The sequence below is a fragment of the Hemitrygon akajei genome, chromosome 1, assembly GCF_048418815.1.
Source record: "Hemitrygon akajei chromosome 1, sHemAka1.3, whole genome shotgun sequence".
NCBI lineage: Eukaryota > Metazoa > Chordata > Chondrichthyes > Myliobatiformes > Dasyatidae > Hemitrygon > Hemitrygon akajei.
The window spans coordinates 101,544,842-101,566,708 of NC_133124.1; the positions used below are offsets into that span (position 1 = coordinate 101,544,842).

A 21,867-nucleotide genomic window follows, 5' to 3' on the forward strand; every position below is an offset into this window, starting at 1 on the left:
CCAACTGCATGCACTCGTATCCTATTTACAAGTCTCTTGTGTGGCACCTTATCGAACGCCTTCTGGAAATCCAAGTATACGACATCCACCAGTTCCTCTCTATCTACTGCACTCACTATGTCCTCAAAGAACTCCAGTAAGTTTGTCAAACAGGACCTGCCCTTTCTGAATCCATGCTGTGTCTGTCTCATGGAACCACTCCTTTCTAAATGTTTCACTATTTCTTCCTTAATGACAACTTCAAGCATTTTCCCAACTACAGATGTTAAGCTAACCGGCCTATAGTTGACTGCCTTTTGCCTACATCCTTTTTTTAAAAAAAAAAAGTGGTGTAACACTTGCTGTCTTTCAATCCATCGAGACCTGCCCAGAGTCTAGAGAGTTTTGATAACTGATTATCAACGTGTCTACTATAACCTCCGCCAATTCCTTCAGCACCCTGGGATGCATCCCATCAGGACCAGGGGACTTATCTACCTTCAGGCCCTCCAGTTTGCTCATCACTGTCTCTTTAGTGAGTGATTTTATCGAGGTCCTCATCTCCCATTTCATCCATAACATCCTTCTTTGGCATATTAGACTTGTCCTCCACCATGAAGACTGACACAAAATAGTCGTTCAATGCCTCAGCCATTTCCTTATCACTCAATATCAATCTCGCCTTATCGTCTTCCAAGGGACCCATGTTGACTTTAGCCACTCTCTTCCACTTTATATATTTATAAAAACTTTTGCTTTTTCAGGTGCAACATGCATTAGGAAAGACAGCAAATGTCACGCCACTTTTTTAAAAAGAAGGATGTAGGCAAAAGGCAGTCAACTATAGGCCGGTTAGCTTAACATCTGTAGTTGGGAAAATGCTTGAAGTTGGCATTAAGGAAGAAATAGTGAAACATTTAGAAAGGAGTGGTTCCATGAGACAGACACAGCATGGATTCAAATTTAGATCACATGCTTTTAGCAATATCTATTCAATCCATACTTTTTTTTTGCAATAGGAATGACATTTAACCATCCTCTTTCTAGCCTCGGTCCTGTAGACTGCTTCAATTTTATTTTCTGCATAAAAGTAAATTATTGTAGATATTGAAAATCAAAAATATTTTTTTTTTAGCTACATTCTATACATCAGGCATCATTACTGGTAAGTGATACAGATTGATGATATTTCCTCCTCTCTATATTAGCTTGTATCTCTAACGTTCCTACAAAATGTCCAAAAGATTCATTGGCAAAGTTTTCACTTATGTCTCTCCCCAAGAGATCAGAGCAAAATAATATTTGAGCGTTTATGACTGGAACTCACGGTACTGATTTAATACAAAGCGGATGGGAGGCTGCTCTGAATCAATCTCTGCTTTTGTCTTAGTGGGGCCGTATACTCATAGCGGTGCAGCAGTTAGTACTGATGCCACACAGCTTACAGCCCCAGGGATCCAGAATCAATCGTGACTTCAAGTACTGTCCGAGTGGAGTTTGCATGCATCCTCAGGACTACGTGCATTTTCTCACAAATAGTCCAATGCTCCAAAACCATGCTGGTAGATTAACAGGCTACTGAATACAACCTCCTTGTTTGGTTAATGAAAAGGAATCACAGGGGAATTGATGGGCAGATAAGAAAAAGTGTTTCACTGGAGTGGAGAAATAGAGAGCTGCAATGGAACTAATAATTTTGGACAAATAGCCTCCTTCAGCGTTATTAGAAGCACAAGTTAAGGCATGTTAGAGTGACTAAAGACAGTGAGTTGCCTTTCCTCAAGAATATGAGTGAAGTAATTGGTTTTTACAATCCACATTGTTGCTTTTATTAATACATTAATAGCAATAATTATCCAATTTCCAGATTTGTTTCTAATAAAAATCTACTTGTCACAAGAGGACACAGGTTTAAGGTGCTGGGGAGTAGGTACAGAGGAGTTGTCAGGGGTAAGATTTTTTACTCAGAGTGGGGAATGCATGGAATGAGCTGCCAGCAATGGTGGTGAAGGCAGATACAATAGGGTCTTTTAGGAGGCTTTTAGATAGGTACATGGAGCTTAGTAAATTAGAGGGTTATAGGTAGGCCTAGTTATTTCTGAGATAGGGGCATGTCCGGCACAACTTTGTAGGCCGAAGGGCCTGTATTGTGCTGTAGGTTTTCTATGTTTCTATGTTTTTTCCCCAATCTGCTATAGCGAGTTAGCAACTTAATTCTCATTTTTAAAAAATATTATCTGTGTTAGTTTCGTCCTGAAGGTGTTAGAGGAATACTTCCAAACTATAGTTGAACTATAACTGGATTAATGTAATAAAAAGCAGATTTAATCAATCCTGATGAAAGAGACCCTCAGCTAATAAATTCTCTCCAAATGTATAAAAATATTCTTAAGCTGTGGACTACTGTTGCAAGGAGATGATTTTTACCCATTGTTGTGGTACTCAGAAGATAACGGAGGTCTTTTGACTTCACTCAGTGCAATGCTTTATGGAGTCAGCAATGCCTTAGTAATAATTTTATTTATGTAATCTATTTGATCAAGATGGTGGCTGACTTCAATTGGAAACTATAATTGGTGATTTCTCATGCATCTGTTATCTCTGCTCTTTTTTTGTAGCCAAGTCACAGATATGAGAGGTGGTGTGAAATAGTCTGTGTTAGCAACTGCAATGCACTTTCTGCATGATGCTCATTGCTACAGTGGTAGAAGGTGTGAATGCTGAGAGTGATTTCAGGTAGCCTTATCTGCTTTGTGCCAAGTTTCTTGAGAGTTGTTCAAGTTGTGCTCACTCCAGAAAGTAAACAGTATTCCTACCACACTCCTAACTAGTATCCTGCAGATGGCGAAAGGCTTTTGGGTGTCTGGAAGGGTAAAGGTCACAGAATGACCTCTGACCTCTTGCAACATCATCAGTTATCTGGCTGATCCAATTGAGTTTCTGATCAATAGTACCCACAGGGTATAAATGATGACGATTTGACAAATTGGTAATGCCATGGAATATCAATGGCAGGTATTTATACTCTTTCTTGACAGAGATAGACATACCCTGGTACTTATGTGGCACAGGTATAACTTGCCACTTAATAGCCCAAATGTTGCTTAGGTTTTGAACAGACAGGAATCGGTTGCTTGATTCTCTGAGAAACTACAAATGGATTGAATATAGAGCAAGATCACCATGTCTAACATTATGATGAAAAGTCATTGATTAAGCAGATGAAGATGATTAACTTCAGATAAGAGTCGGCAGCTCTGAAGAGCTCCCTTGGAGCCATTTGACTTTGGCAGTGGTAATATTATCAGAGGAATATCGACATTAACTGACCTGAGAGACAATCTAGAAGGTGCCTCTGGCGATTAGACTGAGCTGTTAAAACTTTAATTACTTCCGTGTTTTCAGAGTTCAGAATGAGCTGGGATTGATCGATGCTGTCAAACTGTCGGAAGACTGCAGATAAGAGAAAGGAAAGTAATTCTAGATCTGTTAATTGAAAAGTTATTACTCATTAATATAGGCATCTGACACAAATATTAAAGTTACAAATATTAAAATTGAAGTTACAAATATTGAATGGAATCACCACCAAGTCTATTGACAAATGACACATTTGCAAAACTTCACTTTTTTAAAAAAATATCCTTGATAGAGGAATACAGAGAAGCAGAAACAGACCATAGGGAAAATCTTGGGAAGATTTAAGAGGAAACAAAATTGATCGGTTTTCTGCTCATTGTAATATTAGACAAACGATCCCTGACTCTTTCTACAATAATAAATGACAATCATTGAAGTAACAGATGCTAGAAACCTGAAAAAAAAGCAAAAAATGCTGAAAACACTCATTGGATCAGGCAGTCTCAAGTAAATATGCTTCAGATCTGAATTCTAAAGAAAAATCTTGGACCTGAATTATTGACTGACTTGCTGAGTGTTTTCATTGTTTTTTGTTCATATTTCTTTATCTAGCTGTTTATTTCTACCTGATGACATTCCGAGATATTTACCCAAGTTTTGTTGTTCTTCCTGTGACTATGACCTCAGACCTCACATTGGGCACTCAATGCATGTTGCAAGATACATAGTTAACTACATCAGGATCTAAACCTCACTTCACCTGATTGCTCGTTTCCTGGTGCAGTTTGTCAAGTAATGTCTCAATAGTCAGAATCAAATCTATCATGTTTCCAGCCACAAAAACTCTGCTGTGACTGGATTGCTTGAACCAACAACTTGATAAGGGAAATAATTTTTTTGTCTAACTTAATGAAGATAGCACCAGGACCTATCTGTTACCAACTTTTTTTAAAATATTGTTTTAACGATGAAGCAGAATATAGAAACTGTAAAGTTCAGCCTTGAGAGGACTACCTCAGCAGAGTCTCTATAGGGCATCATCAAGAGCATCCTGACTGGCTGTGTCACTGACTGGTACAGGAACTGTACCACCCTCAATTGCAGGCCACTGCAGAAAGTGGTGCGGACAGCCCAGAGCATCTGTGGATGTGAACTTCCCTCTTTTCAGGACATTTACAGCAGCAGGTGTGTAAAAAGGGCCCGGAGGATCATCAGGGAGTCCAGCCACCCTTACCACAAACTATTTCAGCTGTTTCCATCTGGCAAATTGTACCACATTGTTAAGGCCAAGACTAACGGGCTCTGGGACAGGTTCTTTGACAAATTGATCAATCATCAGATTGATCAAAACACATTGATTTGATTGCATATCTGACTATGTTGTATTTGACTATATATACAAACAATTACATATACAATCCTAGTGTTTGGGCAATATACTCTCATATTTCCCTTCTTTATTGCTTGTTATAGCGACAGAGATGCAACATAAAGATTTTAACTTCCTCATGTTGTGATATGGATGCAAGAAATAAAATTCCAAATCTAAAATAATTATACATTTGAATTAAACTTCTGGAAATAGAGTCACAGAATCATAGTAATAGAAAAGTATACCACAGAAACAGGCCCTTCAGTCCATGTCGAACCATTTATGATACCTAGTCCCAATGACCTGCACCAGACCATATCCATCCATACTCCTACCATCCACGTACCTATCCAAACTTCTCCTAAGTCTTAAAATGGAGCTTGAATGCACCACTTGTGCTGGCAGCTCATTCCACACTCCAAGTGAAGAAGTTTCCCTTCAAGTTCCCCTTAACCTTTTCTCCTCTCAACCTTAACCCATGACCTCTAGTTGTAGCCCCACCCAACCTCAGTGGAAAAAGCCTGCTTGCATTTACCCTATCTATACCCTATATAATTTTGTATACCTATATCAAATCTCCCCTCAATCTTCTAGATTCCAAGGATTAAAGTCATAATCTATTCAATCTTTCCTTATAACTCAGGTCCTCCAGTCCCAGCAACATCCTTATAATTTTTCTTTGTACTCTTTCAACCTTATTTACATCCTTCCTATAGGTAGGTAACCAAAATTGCACACAATACCTAAATTAGGCCTCACCAATGTCTTGTACAACTTCAACATAACATCCCATGTCCTATGCTCAGTATTTTGATTTATGAAGACCAACATGCTAAAAGCTTTCTTTATGGCCCTATCTACCTATGCCACCACTTTCAATGAATTATGGACCTGAGTTCTTGGATCCCTTTGTTCTAGCATACACTTCGGCGCCCTGCTGCTCACTGTTCAGCCTATTTTTCCACTGCAAGCTCTGATAGTCTTCCTCGCCTACAACTGCACCCCCAATTTTGATGTCATCCACAAATTTGCTGATCCAGTTAGCTGCATTATCATCCAACTCATTGATATAGCTGACAAACAACAAAGGACCAGCACTGATCTCAGCAGCTCTCCACTAGTCACAGACCTTCATTCAGAGAGGCAACCATCTACTACCACTTTGTCTTCTCCAATAAAGCTAATGTTTAATCCAATTTACCACCTCATCTTGAATGTCAAGGGACTGAACCTGCCTAACCAACCTTCCATGCAGGACCTTGCCAAATGCTTTACTGAAGTCCATGTAGGCAACATTCCCCCACCTTGCTTTCATCAACTTTCCTGGTAACTTCCTTAAAAAACTCTATAAGATTGTTTAGACTTGACCTACCATGCACAGAGCCATGTTGACTATCCATAATCAGTCCCTGAATATCCAAATATTTATATATCTGGTCCCTTGGACTCCCTTTCAATAACTTTCCTACTACCAGCTCACTGGTTATAATTCACTGGCTTATTTTTAGACTTTTTCTTAAACAGTGGGATAACATTAGCTATCTGCCGATTCTCCAATACCTCGCCTGCTGCCAAGGATGATTTCAATATCTCTGCACTTGCCTCCCATAGGGTCCACGGAAACACCTTGTCAGACCCTGGGCATTTATCCACCCTAATGTGCCTCAATACAGCAAACACCTCCTTCCCTGTAATCTGTACAGGGTCCATGAAGTCATTGCTGTGTTTCCTCGCTTCTACAGACTGTGTCCATCTCCTGAGTAAATACAGATGGAAAAAAATCCACTTAAGATCCCTCTATCTCTTTTGGCTCCATGCATAGATCACCATTCTGATTTTCCAGAGGACCAATTTTGTCCCTTGCGGTCCTTTTGCTCTTGGCATACCTGTAGAATCCCTCGGGATTCTCCTTCACTTTCTCTTAGTCCTTCTGATTTCTAAGTGTTCGCTTGCATTTCTTATGCGACATAAGTACCTCATTTGCTCCTACCTGCCTATACCTGCCATGCACCTCCTTTTTTTCCCCTTAACCAGGACTTCAATATCTCTTGAAAACCAAGGTTCTCTTTATCCTTTATTCTGACAGGCACATACAAGCTTTGTACTCTCAAAACTTAACTTTTAAAGGTCTCCCACTTACCCCCTTTGCCAGAAAACAGCCTGACCAAATCCACACTTTCCAGATCCTTTCTGATACCATCAAAACTGGCCTTTCTCCAATTTAGAATCTCAAACCATGGACCAGTCCTATCCGTTTCCATATTGATTTTGAAACTAATGGCATTGTGGTCACTAGATGCAAAGTTTTCCCCTACACAAACTGTTGCATCTGCCCTGTCTCATTCCCCAATAGCAGGTCAAGTTATCACACACTTTCTCATAGGGACTTGCATGTACTTATAAAGGAAACTTTCCTGAACACATTTGACAAACTCTATCCCAGCTAGTCTTTTTACAGTGTGGGAGTCGCTGTCAATACACAGAAAATCAAAATCATTGTCTAAAATAATCCTACGTTTCTAGCAACAGTCTGCAATTTCTCTACAAATTTGTTCCTCTAAATCCCAAGGACTGTTGAGTTGTCTATAATATACTCCATTAATATAGTCATAACCTTCTATTTCCTCCGTTCCACACATAAAGCCTCACTCCACAAGTTCTCCAGTCTGCTTTGATTGAGCACTGCCGTGACACTTTCTGTCTAATAAAACCAACCCTCCCACTCTGTCACATCTAAAACAATGGAATCCCAGAATATTGTTCTTCCAGTCCTTCCCCTCCTGCAACCAAGTCTCACTAATGACTACAATACCATAATTGCATGTGTTGATCCATGCCCTAAACTCATCTGCCTTTCCTACAAAACTTCTTGCATTGAAATATACACAACTCAGGACACAAGTCCCACCATCTTGAGGTATTTCTGGAATTGTATGTACTGCAACAGAGATACTTCACAGTTAATTAGGACCATAAAGGTAATGAAAAGCAAGAAGCCTTGACTCACAAATTTCATGATTGATAATGGGAAGGGCGTTCTTGTTCTCCATATCTTTGATAAGCACAACTACCAATAAGAATTCATGACAGCATCTCAAAAAGGTATTGAAATTCAATGTAATAAACACACTCACCAATACAATCTGACTCAGAGAGGTTTCCGTTGATCTCAGTCCAGACCAATCGCACTCCAGTCGTGGTGACGCAGAAAGATTTCTGTTCATTGCTGTCTTGTTGTGCTGCTTTGTATTGTCCTTGCAGGTCACACTGCAAACTCAGTGGACTGGTTTCACATTCTGTTAAACCTGTTACAGTCAGATGATTAATATATGGAAACTCAGCAGAAAAGAGCAGAAAATACTGCACACCTAGCCGTGTAAGCTCTTTGCTCCTCTACAATGAGGAAAGTACTCCATTCACCACTCTTTCTGAGAGTCAGCCCACTTCAAGGGTAAATGAGACTCCCCTTTGATATTTGCATGATCCTCATTATTCAAAATTAATCAATATATTATGACACTTATGAGAACCCAATGGCAGATTAAGTTGCATCTTACAGAGTGCACCCCGCCCCCCAATCTGACTTGGTAAAAAAAAGTCAGGATCCAAGTTACAATTCCTCCAGAGAGCCTGGAGAACAGAGAGGTCATTCAATGGCAGGATTTTTGCTTCTTGAAGGCTACCACCTGAAATTTTCAGACAGTGTCACCCAGGGAGCTTAAACAGTATTACGTTAAAATCAGAGTGTAATCGTATACGTGCACGTCGGAATTATCATCGGGTCTGACAAGTCCAAAAACACTTGTGGTACAGTCTGGATAGGTGAGGAATATAGGGGTTAATTTATTTTTCTTTTTTAAAAACTACGTGAAATATGCAGAACAAAATTTACATTTCAGGTTGAAGACTCTTCAACAGGACTCAGCAGCTCACCAGAAACAAGAGGAGAAAATGAAACCATTGAGAGAAAGCAGGGGAAAAGAAACAAATAGAAATCTTGTCAGAGGAGCAGAGAATCTTCAATGCAGATATTCCTAGAGGAATAATGTAGAACAATATAGCACAGGACAGGCATTTCACATGATGACTGTGCTAACCACAATGCCAACTTCCTTAATCCCATCTGCCTGCACGGTTCCTCTTCATTCTTTGCCTGTTAAAACGACTTGTAAACATGGCTATCATACCTACTTCCACCACTTGCTCTGGCAGTGAATTCCAGACACCTACCACTCTTTATCCAAGAAAAACTTGACTTTTATCCTTCCTTTAAACTTTCCTCATCTCAACTTAAATCCATGGACCGAATTGTTGAAATTTCAGAGCAAAAAAAAAAGACTCTGACCATCTATTCTATCCATGCCTCTCCTAATTATATACAAATCCCTCAGGTCATCCCTCAGCCTCCAACAGTCCAGAGCAAACAATTCTTGTTTGTCTAACCTTTCATTTTCACTACTGTAATACATTACAAACCAGCAATATTATGTTGACCCTCTTGTACACCTCTCTAAAACTCCACAAACTTCCTCTTTTTTCCAGGAAGCAGAAATGCATGCAGTGCTCTAAATATAGTCTAACCCAATTTCCGTACAGTTTCAACATAACTTCCAGCCCTTTATACTCAACTGATAAGGACAAGTATGCTATAGAACTTCTACATGCACCCAACCTACCCAATAGGAACTTGAAGGCCAATTTTGTTTTTTTTTATAAATAAAATACAAAGTGTGATATCTTTGTGATTCAAGTTCTCATCCAGGTGCTTCAAAAAGGATTTTACAAAACAAGTCTGACGCAAGTCTTTGTTTGCCTTCACTGAATGAAGATGGTGAATAAACACGTTCATGGAAAAAGAAGCAGGATCAAAGAGTAAATAACAGATGGATGCCCCTTGCTGAATATGTCATATGTCCACTTCTGGAATCAACACCATTGTAGGAATTCACTATATTTAACTGCAAAGGAAGAAATGCTTTACATTCCCTGTGTTGTCACAAACCACAGCATCAGATGACAAGGTTTCTGCTTCCAGTTTTTAAAATCATTAGTAAAAAAGCACTGACATTCTTGCACACTATGAGCTTGGGTTTTGAGCAAAATGGAGAGCAGAATTTTGAGCAGAATATAGAAGCAATGCACGTGGAGAGATTAGTTGCCAAAGACGGGAAGCAGACACGAGGCCAGGACAGGGAAAGAGAATGCATACTGTGAACGCATGAGGTTGGAAAGAAATGCAACATGGAAAATTGGGAATCAGAAAAGAGATAAACGTATTGAAAAAAATGAATCAAAAAATATACTTACAATGGTGGGCCAAAAAAGCTCCAGGAGATACTGTTTTCCTTCCCAATGGGCACTGGTTACAATGTAAGTTTCCTGCAGTCTCCTGGTAAAACCCAGGGGGACACAGAATGCACCTCCCATCCTGGAAAAAGCTGCCAGCGGGGCATACAACTGTAAAATGAGAAGATCACGATTATCCATCACTTTGCAGACTGGAAACAATTTGCTTCAGCGCTGTACAATGAAATGAATAACTAAACTTGAGATCACTTTTGATTTTCTTTTTTTCCCCAAGTAAAGGAATATCAATTTTCACACTTTCTGCTGAAAAGTTACATCAAACCTGCCTCTTAGCTTCTCACTTAGAGTACTCATTGCTGGGATGACATCAATCTTATTTAGAATAATCATTACTTTGCATTAAGAGAGCAAAAAGACTAGGTGTGGTGATAATTAAACCCTCTTTAAACTACCTCTACTTCATGGGAATGGAGAGACTTTAGAACAGCTACTGCCCGAGAGATGTGATGATGGCACTGAAATTTACTTTCGAAATTTGGTTCCCACGTCATTGTACATTTCGTTCCTTCAACAGAAGATAAATTTCTATCCATTAATCTCTAAGTTCTGGGTGTCTGTATAGCATGCTTCAACACATCCAATGCTGAACTTGTGTGATCATGGTTTATATTTAGCCTATTGACTAAGCTGTGGTTTGTTAAAAATCCAGAAACTCAAGTGTAGTTTTCAAAAAGAGGTCATGCTTGACCAAACAGTATTTAAACAAAAAAAAACACTAAGAGACAATGACAAGCGTAAATGATATAATATATGAAGATTATCAAATGTATTTTATACTTCAAAAGAAATTTAGCCAGAGACAGGGAGCAGTAGTGGAAAGGCAACAAAAATATTTTACAGGGAGTAAAAACAAAAGATAGATATTCAGCTGGGAAAATTAATTACAGTGGATGTTGTCTACATGGGTTTTAGTAAAGTGTTTGACAAAGTCCCTCATGGGAGGATCACCCAGAAGATTAAGATGCATGGGATCCATGGTGAATTGGCCGTTTGGATTCAGAATGCCTTGTCCATCTAAGACAGAGGGTAGTGGTGGAAGAGATTTATTCTAGATTATAGTCTATGATTAGTGGTGTTCCGCAGGTATCTGTACTGGGACCTTTGCTGATTGTGATGTGCATAAGTGATTTGGATGTAAATGTAGATGGGTGTGTTCACAAGTTTGTGAATGATACAAAGATTGGTGATACTGAGGATACCATAGGAGACCAGCAAAGAATGCAATGGGTCATAGATCAGTTGCAGATATCTGTGCGGTAATGGCAGATGGAGCTTAACCCAGACAAATGTGAAGTATCATACCTTGTAGGATAAATGTAAAGAAACAGTACCCTTAACAGTGTTGATGAGCAGAGGGATCTTATAGTCCAAATTCATAACTCCCTGAAAGTGGCTACACAGGTTGATAGGGTGGTTAAGGAGGCAAATGGCATGCAACTCTTTATTAGTTGAGGCAATGAGTTCAAAATATATTATATAAAAAAGTCTTGGCCTCCGCAGCTGCCTGTGGCAACGAATTCCACAGATTCACCACACTCTGGCTAAAGAAATTCCTCCTCATCTCCATTCTAGAAGGATGCCCCTCTATTTCAAGGGTGTGTCTTAGACACTCCCACCAAAGGAAACATCCTCTCCACATCCACTCTATGTGATTTCACCATTCACCTTTCACCATTAGATAGGGTTCAATTAGGTCACTCCTCATTCTTCTAAATTCTAGTGAATACAGGCCCAGAGCCAACAAATGCTCTTCATTTCACAAACCACTTAATCCTGGAATCATTTTTGTGAACCTCCTTTTGAATCTTCTCCAGTTTCAGCACATCCACTCTCAGATAAAGGACCCATAACTGCACAGAATACTCCAAGTAAGGCCTCACCAGTGTCTCAAAGTCTCAACATTACATCCTCACCTTAATATTCTAATCCTCCCAGCATTATAGTTGGGTGATTAACTTCCAAGGATACACAATGTATTGAAATGAAAGGCAGGTAGGCAAAAGACTTGGGGTGGCTCTGATTTTAAAAAATGAACTCAAATCATTAGGAAGAGGTGACATGGGGTTGGAAGATGTAGAGTCATTGCTGATAGAGCTAAGAAACTGCAAGGGTAAAACAAAATCCCTGATGGGAGTTATATACAGACCCCCAAAACAGTAGTAAAGATGTTCTCTACAAGCTACAACACAAGAGAAAATGCATGTCAAAAAGGCAATATTATGATAGTCATGTGCAGGTAGATTGGAAAGATCAAGTTGGTGCTGGATCCTAAAAGGGGGACTTTATAGAACGCCAACAAGACAGCTTTTTAGAGCAGCTCATGGTTGAGCCCATTAGGTGATCAGCTAGATTGGGTGTTGTGCAAAGAACTAGAAATAGTTAGAGTGCTTAAGGTAAAGGAACCCTTAGGAGACAATGAACATAATATGACAGAATTCACCCTGCAATTTGAGAAGCTAAGATTAGATAAATCAATATAACAATAGAGTAAAGGGAATTACAGAAGCATGAGAGAGGAGCTATTCAAAATTGATTGGAAGGGAACAATATCAGGGATAATGGCAGAACAGCAATGACTGGAGTTTCTGAGAGCAATTAAGAAGGGACAGGATAGATACATCCCAAAGTAGTATTCTAAAGGCAGGATGATGCAACTGTGGCTGACAGAAGTTGAAGCCAACATAAAAGTCAAAAAGAGAGCATATAATACAGTAAAATTTAGTAGGAAGTTAGATGATTAGGAAGATTATAAAAACCAACAGAAGGCAGCTTGAACAAAACTCTTAAACAAGAAAAAAATGGAATACAATGATAAGCTAGCTAATAATATTAAAGAGGATACCAAAAGTTTCTTCAGGTACATAAAGTGTAAAAGGGAGGCAAGAGTAAATATTGGACTGTTGGAAAATGATGCTGGAGAGATAGTAATGAGGGACAAGGAAATGGCAGATAAACTGAATAAGTATTTTACATCAGACGTCACTGTAGAAAGCACTAGAAGTATGCTGGAAGTTCAAGAGTGTTATGGGGCAGAAGTGAGTGAAGTTACCATTTGTGGGGAGAAGGTGCTTGGGAAAGCAAAACGTCTGAAGGTAGATAAGTCACCTGGACCAAATGGACTATGCCACAGGGTTCTAAAAGAGGTAGCTGAAGAGACTGTGGAGGCATTAATAATGATCTTTCAAGAATCAATGAATCTGGGCATGGTTCCAGAAGAATGGAAAATTGCAAATGTCATTCCACTCTTCAAGAATGGAGAAAGGTGGAAAAAAGAAAATTATAGGCCAGTTAGACTGACCGTAGTGGTTGGGAAGATGTTGGAGTCCAGTATTAAGGATGTGATTTCAGGGTGCTTGAAGGAATGTGATAAAATAGGCCGCAATCAACATGGTTTACGTAAAGGAATATTTTATCTTATAAATCTGTTGGAATTCTTTGATAACAAGCAGGATAGACAAAGGAGAATTGTTGGATGTTGTGAACTTGGATTTTCAGAAGGCCTTTGACAAGGTGTCACACATGAGGCTGCAAAACAAGTTAAGAGCCCATGCTATTGCAGGAAAGATACTAGCATGGATAGAGCATTGCCTGATTGGCAGGAGGCAAAGAGTGGGTATAAAGGGAGCCTTTTCTGGTTGGCTGCTGATGACTACTGGTGTTGGAACCACTTCTTTTTACATTATATGTCAATGATAGCCTTCTATGGAAATGCTGATACCCTTGAATGGTAATACCTACAAACAGTAGTGGATTTGGCCCAGTGCAACATGGGTAAAGCTCCCTCAACCATTGAACACATCTACGTTAAACACTGTTATAGGAGGGCAATGTCTATCATCATGTCATGCTCACATCTAACTGCTACTGTAATCCGGTAGAAGGTGCAAGAGCCTCAGGACTCGCACCACCAGGTTCAAGTACAGTTACTACCCCTCAACCATCATCTTCTTAAACAAAAGGGGATAACTTCACTCAACTTCACTGGCCCCATTATTGAAATGTTACCAGAATCAGAATCAGGCTTAACAACATGGGCGTATGTTGTAAAATGTGATCACTTAGCAGCAGCAGTACAATACAGTACATGATAATATAGAAAAAAATTACATTATGTATATTAAACAATTAAATTAAAGAAAAGAAATAATAACACAAAATGAGGTAGTGTTCATGGGTTCAATGTCCATTTAGAAATCTGATGTCAGAGAGGAAAGAAGGTGTTCTTGAATCACTGAGTTTGTGCCTTCAGGCTTCTATACCTGCACCCTGATGGTAACAATGAGAAGAGGTCTCACTTTCAAGGACTCTTCACCTTATGCTCTCATTATTTGTTGCTGCTTATTTATATTTGCATTTGCACAGTTTATTGTCTTCTGCACTCTGGTTGAACATGCTAGTTAGGTGGTCTTTCTTTGATCCTATTATAGTTACTATTCTATAGATTTGTTGATTGTGCCCACAAGAAACTGAATCTCAGAATAGTAGATGGTGACATATATGTACTTTGATAGTAAAAATTACTTGCAACTTTAAACTTTGATTTGATTGACAGAATTGATGGATTTGTGGCCAAGTTTGCAGACAATATGAAGATAGGTGGAGGAACAAGCAGTGCTGAGGAAGCAGAGACACTACAGAGGACTCAGGCAGTTTAGGACAATGGGTACAGAAGTGGCAGATGGAATATAGGGTTCGGAAGTGTATGGCCATGCACTTTAGTAGAAGTCATAAAAGTATAGACTGTTCTCTAAATGGAGTAAAAGTTCAAAAAGCTGAGGTGCAAAGGGACTTAGGATTTTTTGTGCAGGATTCCCTACAAGTTAACTTGCAGGTTGAGACAGTGATGAGGAAGGCAAATGCGATGTTGGCATTTGTTTTGAGAGGGCTAGAATATAAAACCAAATATGTAATGTTGAGACTTTGTAAGGCACTGATGTTACCTCAGTTGGAGTATTGTGAGCAGGAGGTGGGAGATTGAGGCCAAGAGGGAAATCAATCAGCCATGATGAAATGGTGGCACAGATGTGATGGGCCAAATGGCCCAATCCTGGTCCTATATTCTATGGCCTTTTGGTCTCTGGAAAGGCGGAGGCTGGGGGAAGTCTAATAGAGGCTTATACAGTAAAATTATGAGGGATAGAGTAGATAGACAATATCTTTTCTCAGGATTGAAATGTCTAATACTAGAGGGCATGCATTTAAGGTGAGGGGGGCAATTTCAGAGATGTGAGGGACAAGTTTCTTTGGATTCCTGGGATGGTGGCACAGGGATCTTTAAGAGATGTTTTTTTAGGCATGTGAATGTGAGGAAAATGGAAGGATATAGATATTGTGTAGGCAGAAAGATTAGTTTAGTTGGCCATTTGATGGCTAATGTAATTGATACAGCACAATTTCTGGGCCAAATGGCTAATTCCTGTGCTGCACTGTTCTATGCTCTGTAGTGTTCAATAAGGATTAGCACTGGGCCACTGCTTTTCACAACCTAAATTCAGAATTCAGACTCAAGAACATGTACTTCTAAGCAAGCAAATCTTACCAAGTTGGACATACTTAATTAGTTAGCAAGATTACAAAAACTAACTTTAAGAATGGCTGTGTTATTTGTAGATTAATTTTAATATTACCAAGAGTGAACTGTTCAACTTCTGAAAAATCCAGGACATCGGTGGCATATTAATTATGAAATGGTGTTTTCTGTTAGTACTATGTAACTGCACTAGCAATCCACATATTTGAACCAATGATCAGAAGATATGGGTTCATTTTGTAAAGTGGCAGCTGAAGAAATTAAATTGTCACTTCTTGTTGCCCCATTATCAGAATGATGTGGAGGCTTTAGAAAGGGCACAGAAGAGGTTTACCAGGATGCAGCCTGGATTAGAGGGCTTGTACTGTAAGGAGTGTTGGATGAACTTGGGTTGTTTTGGCTGAGGGAATAGCTGATCGAACTTATAAGATTATGAGAGGCATGGATAAAGTAGGCAGACGGTATCTTTAACCCCAGTGCTGAAATATCCAATGCCAGAGGGCATACATAATGCCAGAGGAGGAAAGTTCAAAGGAAATGTGCTGGACAAGGTTTATCGTGCTAGGTACTTGGAATGAGCTACCTGGGATGGTGGTGGAGGCAAATACAACTGAGGTATTCAAGAGCCTTTTAGATGGGCACCAGAATGTGCAGGAAATGGAGGGATATACTCCAAAGAGATTAGTTCAGTTGGATAATCGATTATTAACTCTATTGGCACAACATTCTGGGCAGAATGTTCTGCTCATGTGCTGTATCGTTCTGCGTACTAAGTTCCAAATGTACCTGGAATTTTAAAATAGCATGTTAGTTTTGTTAATGGGATGAGGAAATGTATTGATTTGCTGCAAAAAAAAAAACCCATCAGATTGATTATTTTTCTTTAAGGGAGGATAGGTATTCTTCCCTGGCCTGGGATATTATGAACCAGGATCCATATGTGTACAATTGACACTGAAACACTCTCTGAAATAACCTAAAGAGCCACTCAATTTAATGGTGATGAGAGTTGGACAATACATGCTGATCTTGCTAGCAATGCCAATACCCTGGGTGCAAATAAAAATACAATATTTTAAGGCAGCAAACAATTTAATATATTTGCACAAGGAATCGCTCTATGGCCAGGACACCAGCAGAACTTTGCTCCTTCCTCTAAAATGTTCACAATGAGCAATATGTTCAGAAATCCACCAGATGTAATTTCTAATTCAGTCATTTTGCCGTTGGTAAATTGATGCATTAATCTGCATTATGTTATTAAACCTCGGGGATCAGTCTGATCCTTCTCCCACACCAGCTTTACTGTGCTCAGCATTGCGCAAATTAGGACTGACTCAGTAGCTTTGAGTTGTAAACCTGCTTGTGTTTGTCCAGCACTTTAATAACCTCATCTCCTTTTAAGATGTCACAACACAAAAATGAAGGTAGAGCGCCTTAGTTTGTTCATTTGGAAAATAGGCAGAATGGGGTGGAGGGAGAAGAGAGGTAAGGTAACTTCAGATTTTTAGGACTAAATATATTGAATTTGGTTTAAAAAAGATAAGCTTACTAATGTTGGCGATCAGATGGATATTCCTTACCAGTACAGCATTTCCTGTATTCCTACCCTACATGGCAGGGATCAAAGGTACAATAAGGCCGGGAATAAACAGCGACAGTGGGAAGTGTGATTAATACGTTCCAAGGAGATTTTATGCAAGTATTTCACCCACATAGAGACCTTGGCACAATTGGCTGGACTGCCCCTGTCAACAAGCCAAGTGTAGTTATCATTCCTTTATTCACCACCACCCCCACTCAGTTTGCAATAAGTACTAAAAAGTGCAAGGAAAATGTTTAGTGTAGAAAAGCTGAAGAGTTAAGATGCCACTTATTTCTGTGCTACAATGAAAAAAAATCTGACTGCTGGGTTATTAACTTGCAAGTAATGACTTAAATGACATTAACACTTACTGCATCCATTAACATCATTCCTGCCTCTCTGAGCAGCTGAAAATCTTTGGTAGCCATCAGTGCATCCAAGCTCCATGAAGGGTGAAATGTTGTGGCCTTTGTTCATAGGATCACCTGTAACATTCGCTGCTGGAAATTGCTTGGAGTTCAAAATGATGTGGTACTTTCCACTGTTAATTAGTTCAGTGAAACGCTTAACTAAGCCTTCCCCCAACAGGGCATTTTCTGCAGATGTAAACAGAAAGTCATTAATTAAACACTTCCTCAAAGTTATCTGGTCTATTATGCCCATTGTGCCTCCTGTTAGAACACATAATTAACATCACTTTCCCCCACTTTGCCCATTTTTCAGGCAGTGCCTTCCAAATCAATGACTTTGTGCACAAGAAATTTCTCCAATACTCCCCTCAGGCTCTTTTATCCATTATCCATACATGTCCTCCAGCTACCAGACACTGAGCCAGTTGAGAAAAAAATCCTACATATTCAGTGTTTCAGTAAAAAAGGAGAGGAAATGAAAAGGATGTATATGGCCTATGCAGAACTCAAAGGCCCTGCTTTTATTCACGGAATAAGCCTACTTGAATCCTATTGGAAACCTTGGACCGTAAATCAGGATTGAAGCCAGAATGACTGGCCCTGATCCAGGAGAGCACATGCTGATCAAGTACCGAGGAGAGTAAGATCTCTGCGGTATTTGATTGAGAGATCGCTGAACTGAAATATCAACTCTGCCTGTCTGTTTTTATTTAATTAGTGTGATACAGAGTTGACCCGATTGTGTAGAGAGAATTGGAAGCTATCTTTCAGTTTAATAGCAAGCTGCTATATTGTATGTTGTCCAGGACCAACTTTATGGTACTTCCCTGAAATCTCTCATACCCTCATTCCTATTACAGTTATTATGTGCCTCAATTTAATATGAAATGTGTAGAATACAATCCCACCCAGAAACCATCTTTTTAGATGGAGTGATCATCAAGTATAATATACAGCTCTCTGGAAGTGTCATTTATTTATACATGGTGGAGAGGGTGGCTGTTGAACACTTGCCTTCACCATTCAGGGCATTAAGTTGGAAGTTATGAAGTTGGGATGCTATGTTGAAATAGTACAGGACTTTGAAGTGCCCACATTGGGAATATTGTGTTCAGTTTTGGTCACCCTGACATAAGAAAGATGGCAATAAGCTAGAAAGAAAGCAGAGGAGATTTACAAGGATGGTACTGGGACTCAAGGGATTGAGTTACAGGGTGAGATGAAGGTGGTTTTTTCTAGGGAGCAAAGGAGAATGAGGTGTGGATGTATAACATTATATGGTGCATAGAAAGGGTGAATGTGCAGTTTCTTCCCCCCACAGCATAGGTTTAAGTTGAGAGGGGGAGAGAATTTATAGTGATTTAAGGGGCAACATTTTCAACTAGTGAATGGTCAGTTTATTTAATGAACTGCCAGAGGAATTGGTTGAGGCAGGTATATTAACCACATTTGAAAGATGCTTGGACATGGGCCAAACACGGGCAAAAGATACCAATTTAGATGGGAATCCTGGTTGGCATGGACCAGGAGCTGAAAGACTTGTTTCCATAACGTATGACTCTGTGACTCTACGATTTTTCCTCTTCACTGGTAAGAATGTCACTATCTTGAGCTCCAACTCAACAAATGTGCTCAAATGGAGTAATTTAATTGTTCACAACTTCTCCAATCTCCAATCCAACACAGGGTCTATTTTGCAGATAACTATTTTATTTTCATTTACTTTATTGGAAATTAAAATTAGACAGTGTTTTTGGTTAGTAATCTTAATCTGACCAGCATGATGCATCCTGAATACAATGGATATTAAGAAATGTGTGAAATTGAAGAAAATATAACAGAACTGTAGAATATAATAGTATCCAGTACAACACTGAACACTGTTGACACAAGAGATAGCAGATGCTGGAATCTGGAGCAATGAATAACTTGCTGGAGGAACAAGGATGAATTTAATCTGTGATGTAAAATATTACTACTATTTTAGAAATGCGAGTGGATTATAAAGTAATGGGAATGAGCTGCACAATAATAATTTGTAAATCTAAAAAAAAGTAAAATAATTACCCAAAGGAGGAAAACCATATACCAATTACAACATGGAAACAAGCCACCTCGGCCCTTCTAGTCCATGCTGAACGTTTACGCTCACATAGTCCCACTGATCCACACTCAGTCCATATCCCCTCCATTCCTTTCCTGTCCATATACCTATCCAATTTTACTTTAAATGACAATACTGAACTTGCCTCTACCACTTCTACTGGAAGCCCATTCTACACAACTACCACTCTGAGTAAAGAAATTCCTCCTCGTGTTACCCCTAAACTTTTGCCCCCTAACTCTCAACTCATATCCTCTTGTTTGAATCTCCCCTACTCTCAATAGAAAAAGACTACCCACGTCAACTCTATCTATCCCCCTCATAATTTTAAATACCTCTATCAAGTCCCCTCTCAACCTTCTACGCTCCAAAGAATAAAGACCTAACTTGTTCAACCTTTCTCTGTAACTTAGGTGCTGAAACCCAGGTAACATTCTAGTAAATCTCCTCTGTACTCTCTCTATTTTGTTGACATCTTTCCTATAATTTGGTGACCAGAACTGTACACAATACTCCAAATTCAGCCTTACCAATGCCTTGTAGAATTTTAACATTACATCCCAACTCCTATACTCAATGCTCTGATTTATAAAGGCCAGCATACCAAAAGCATTCTTCACCACCCTATCCACATGAGATTCCACCTTCAGGGAACTATGCACCATTATTCCTAGATCATTCTGTTCCACTGCATTCTTCAATGCCCTACCATTTACCGTGTATGTCCTATTTTGATTATTCCTACCAAAATGTAGCACCTCACACTTGTCAGCATTAAACTCCATCTGCCATCTTTCAGCCCACTCTTCCAACTGGCCTGAATTTTCAAAAACGGTGCATAGCTTAGTAAAGGCCATCTGCAGCCACCTAGTTCTTCCTGTACAAGAGGGAATATTGATATTGGATAATGATACACATACAATGAGTGCAAATGAGTGCAAATAATCAGTACAATTTACCTATGTCGCGCAGGTCAGGAAGAGAAGCTGGAATAGCTGAAAGGTTCACTTTCCAAGTAACATTCACTCCTAAACGATCCATGCTTAAGCATCCCACCGACACAGTTGAATTATCACAGACAGGAACCAACACCATTTCCCCAAGGCCAGAATCCTAGAAAAGGAGTAAAACCATCCGGCTAAGGATTTCTAACTTGATATATTCCTCATCATGACCTTGCACTTTATTATCTACCTACACTACACTTTCTTTGTAACTGCAACACTCTATTCTGGATTCTGCTATTACTTTTCCCTTTCCTTCCCTTTGCCCTTACTTGATACACTGAGGCTTTAAAATGATCTGCATAGATAGCACCCAAAACAGAGTTTTCATGTGACGATAATCAACCAATTACCATAGTCTCCTGCATTGAACGTTTCCATTATTTTCTGGTTATTTTATATCACTCAATACCCATTTTTATGCTACGTTTACCAATATATTCTCATCTGACCTTTCTTTATGCTAATTAAGAGAAGCTGTAGTACATCTTTTGCAGATATTCCATCTCCATTGTCCTCAACTGAATATACCAATGTCCGTTTATTTGAAAATTATGTTCTCTTTACATTCTCAGATTGCCTGCATGACTGAAAGGTCTATGACCTGTTGTCCTATAACTGAATTGTTTGCTTAGATGTTGCAAGAGTTACGTGTTAATCACCTGGGTTTGGATTTGGAGTCACATATTGGTGAGATAAGGAAAGGGAGCTGGTTTATTCCACTATCAAACTGATTGTGTACTAAGTGGATATTTACGATGATGAGTAATGCTATATTCTATGTTACTAATATCAGCTCTGAAGAAAGAAACAATATTTTTACAAAATAAGATTAATTTAATATTCTCTATTGCCTCTTTGAGATTATAACTCAGAATCTGTCTAGTAGTCCAGAGCTATAAATTTCTCATCCAGCAATAGAATTGCTTAAAATTACAAAATTCAAAAATACTGCAAAATATTGATGGGTTCTTTATTAATAATGGCATCATAGAATATAGGGAGAAGGCAGGAGAATGAGGCTGAGAGCTATGATGGAATGGCAGAGCAAACTTGATGGACCAAATGGCCTAATTCTACAATGATCTCATGCAGATGCTGGAAATCTAAAATAAAAATATGAAATTGTAGAAATTCTCAGTGGGTCAGACAGCAT

At 39.2% G+C, this 21,867-nt stretch overlaps 1 protein-coding gene across 1 annotated transcript in view; it reads right to left on the reverse strand.

The window, feature by feature from the left end:
* Positions 1-21,867, reverse strand: part of tg (thyroglobulin) — a 353,957-nt gene that overhangs the window by 259,656 nt on the left and 72,434 nt on the right. The window contains exons 21-25 of the mRNA XM_073067481.1: positions 20,667-20,820; positions 17,565-17,789; positions 10,019-10,168; positions 7,846-8,016; positions 3,310-3,432 (exon numbers count right to left, since the gene is read on the reverse strand). Of these exons, the coding sequence (XP_072923582.1) occupies positions 3,310-3,432; positions 7,846-8,016; positions 10,019-10,168; positions 17,565-17,789; positions 20,667-20,820 (823 nt within the window). The remainder of the gene's footprint in view (positions 1-3,309; positions 3,433-7,845; positions 8,017-10,018; positions 10,169-17,564; positions 17,790-20,666; positions 20,821-21,867) is intronic.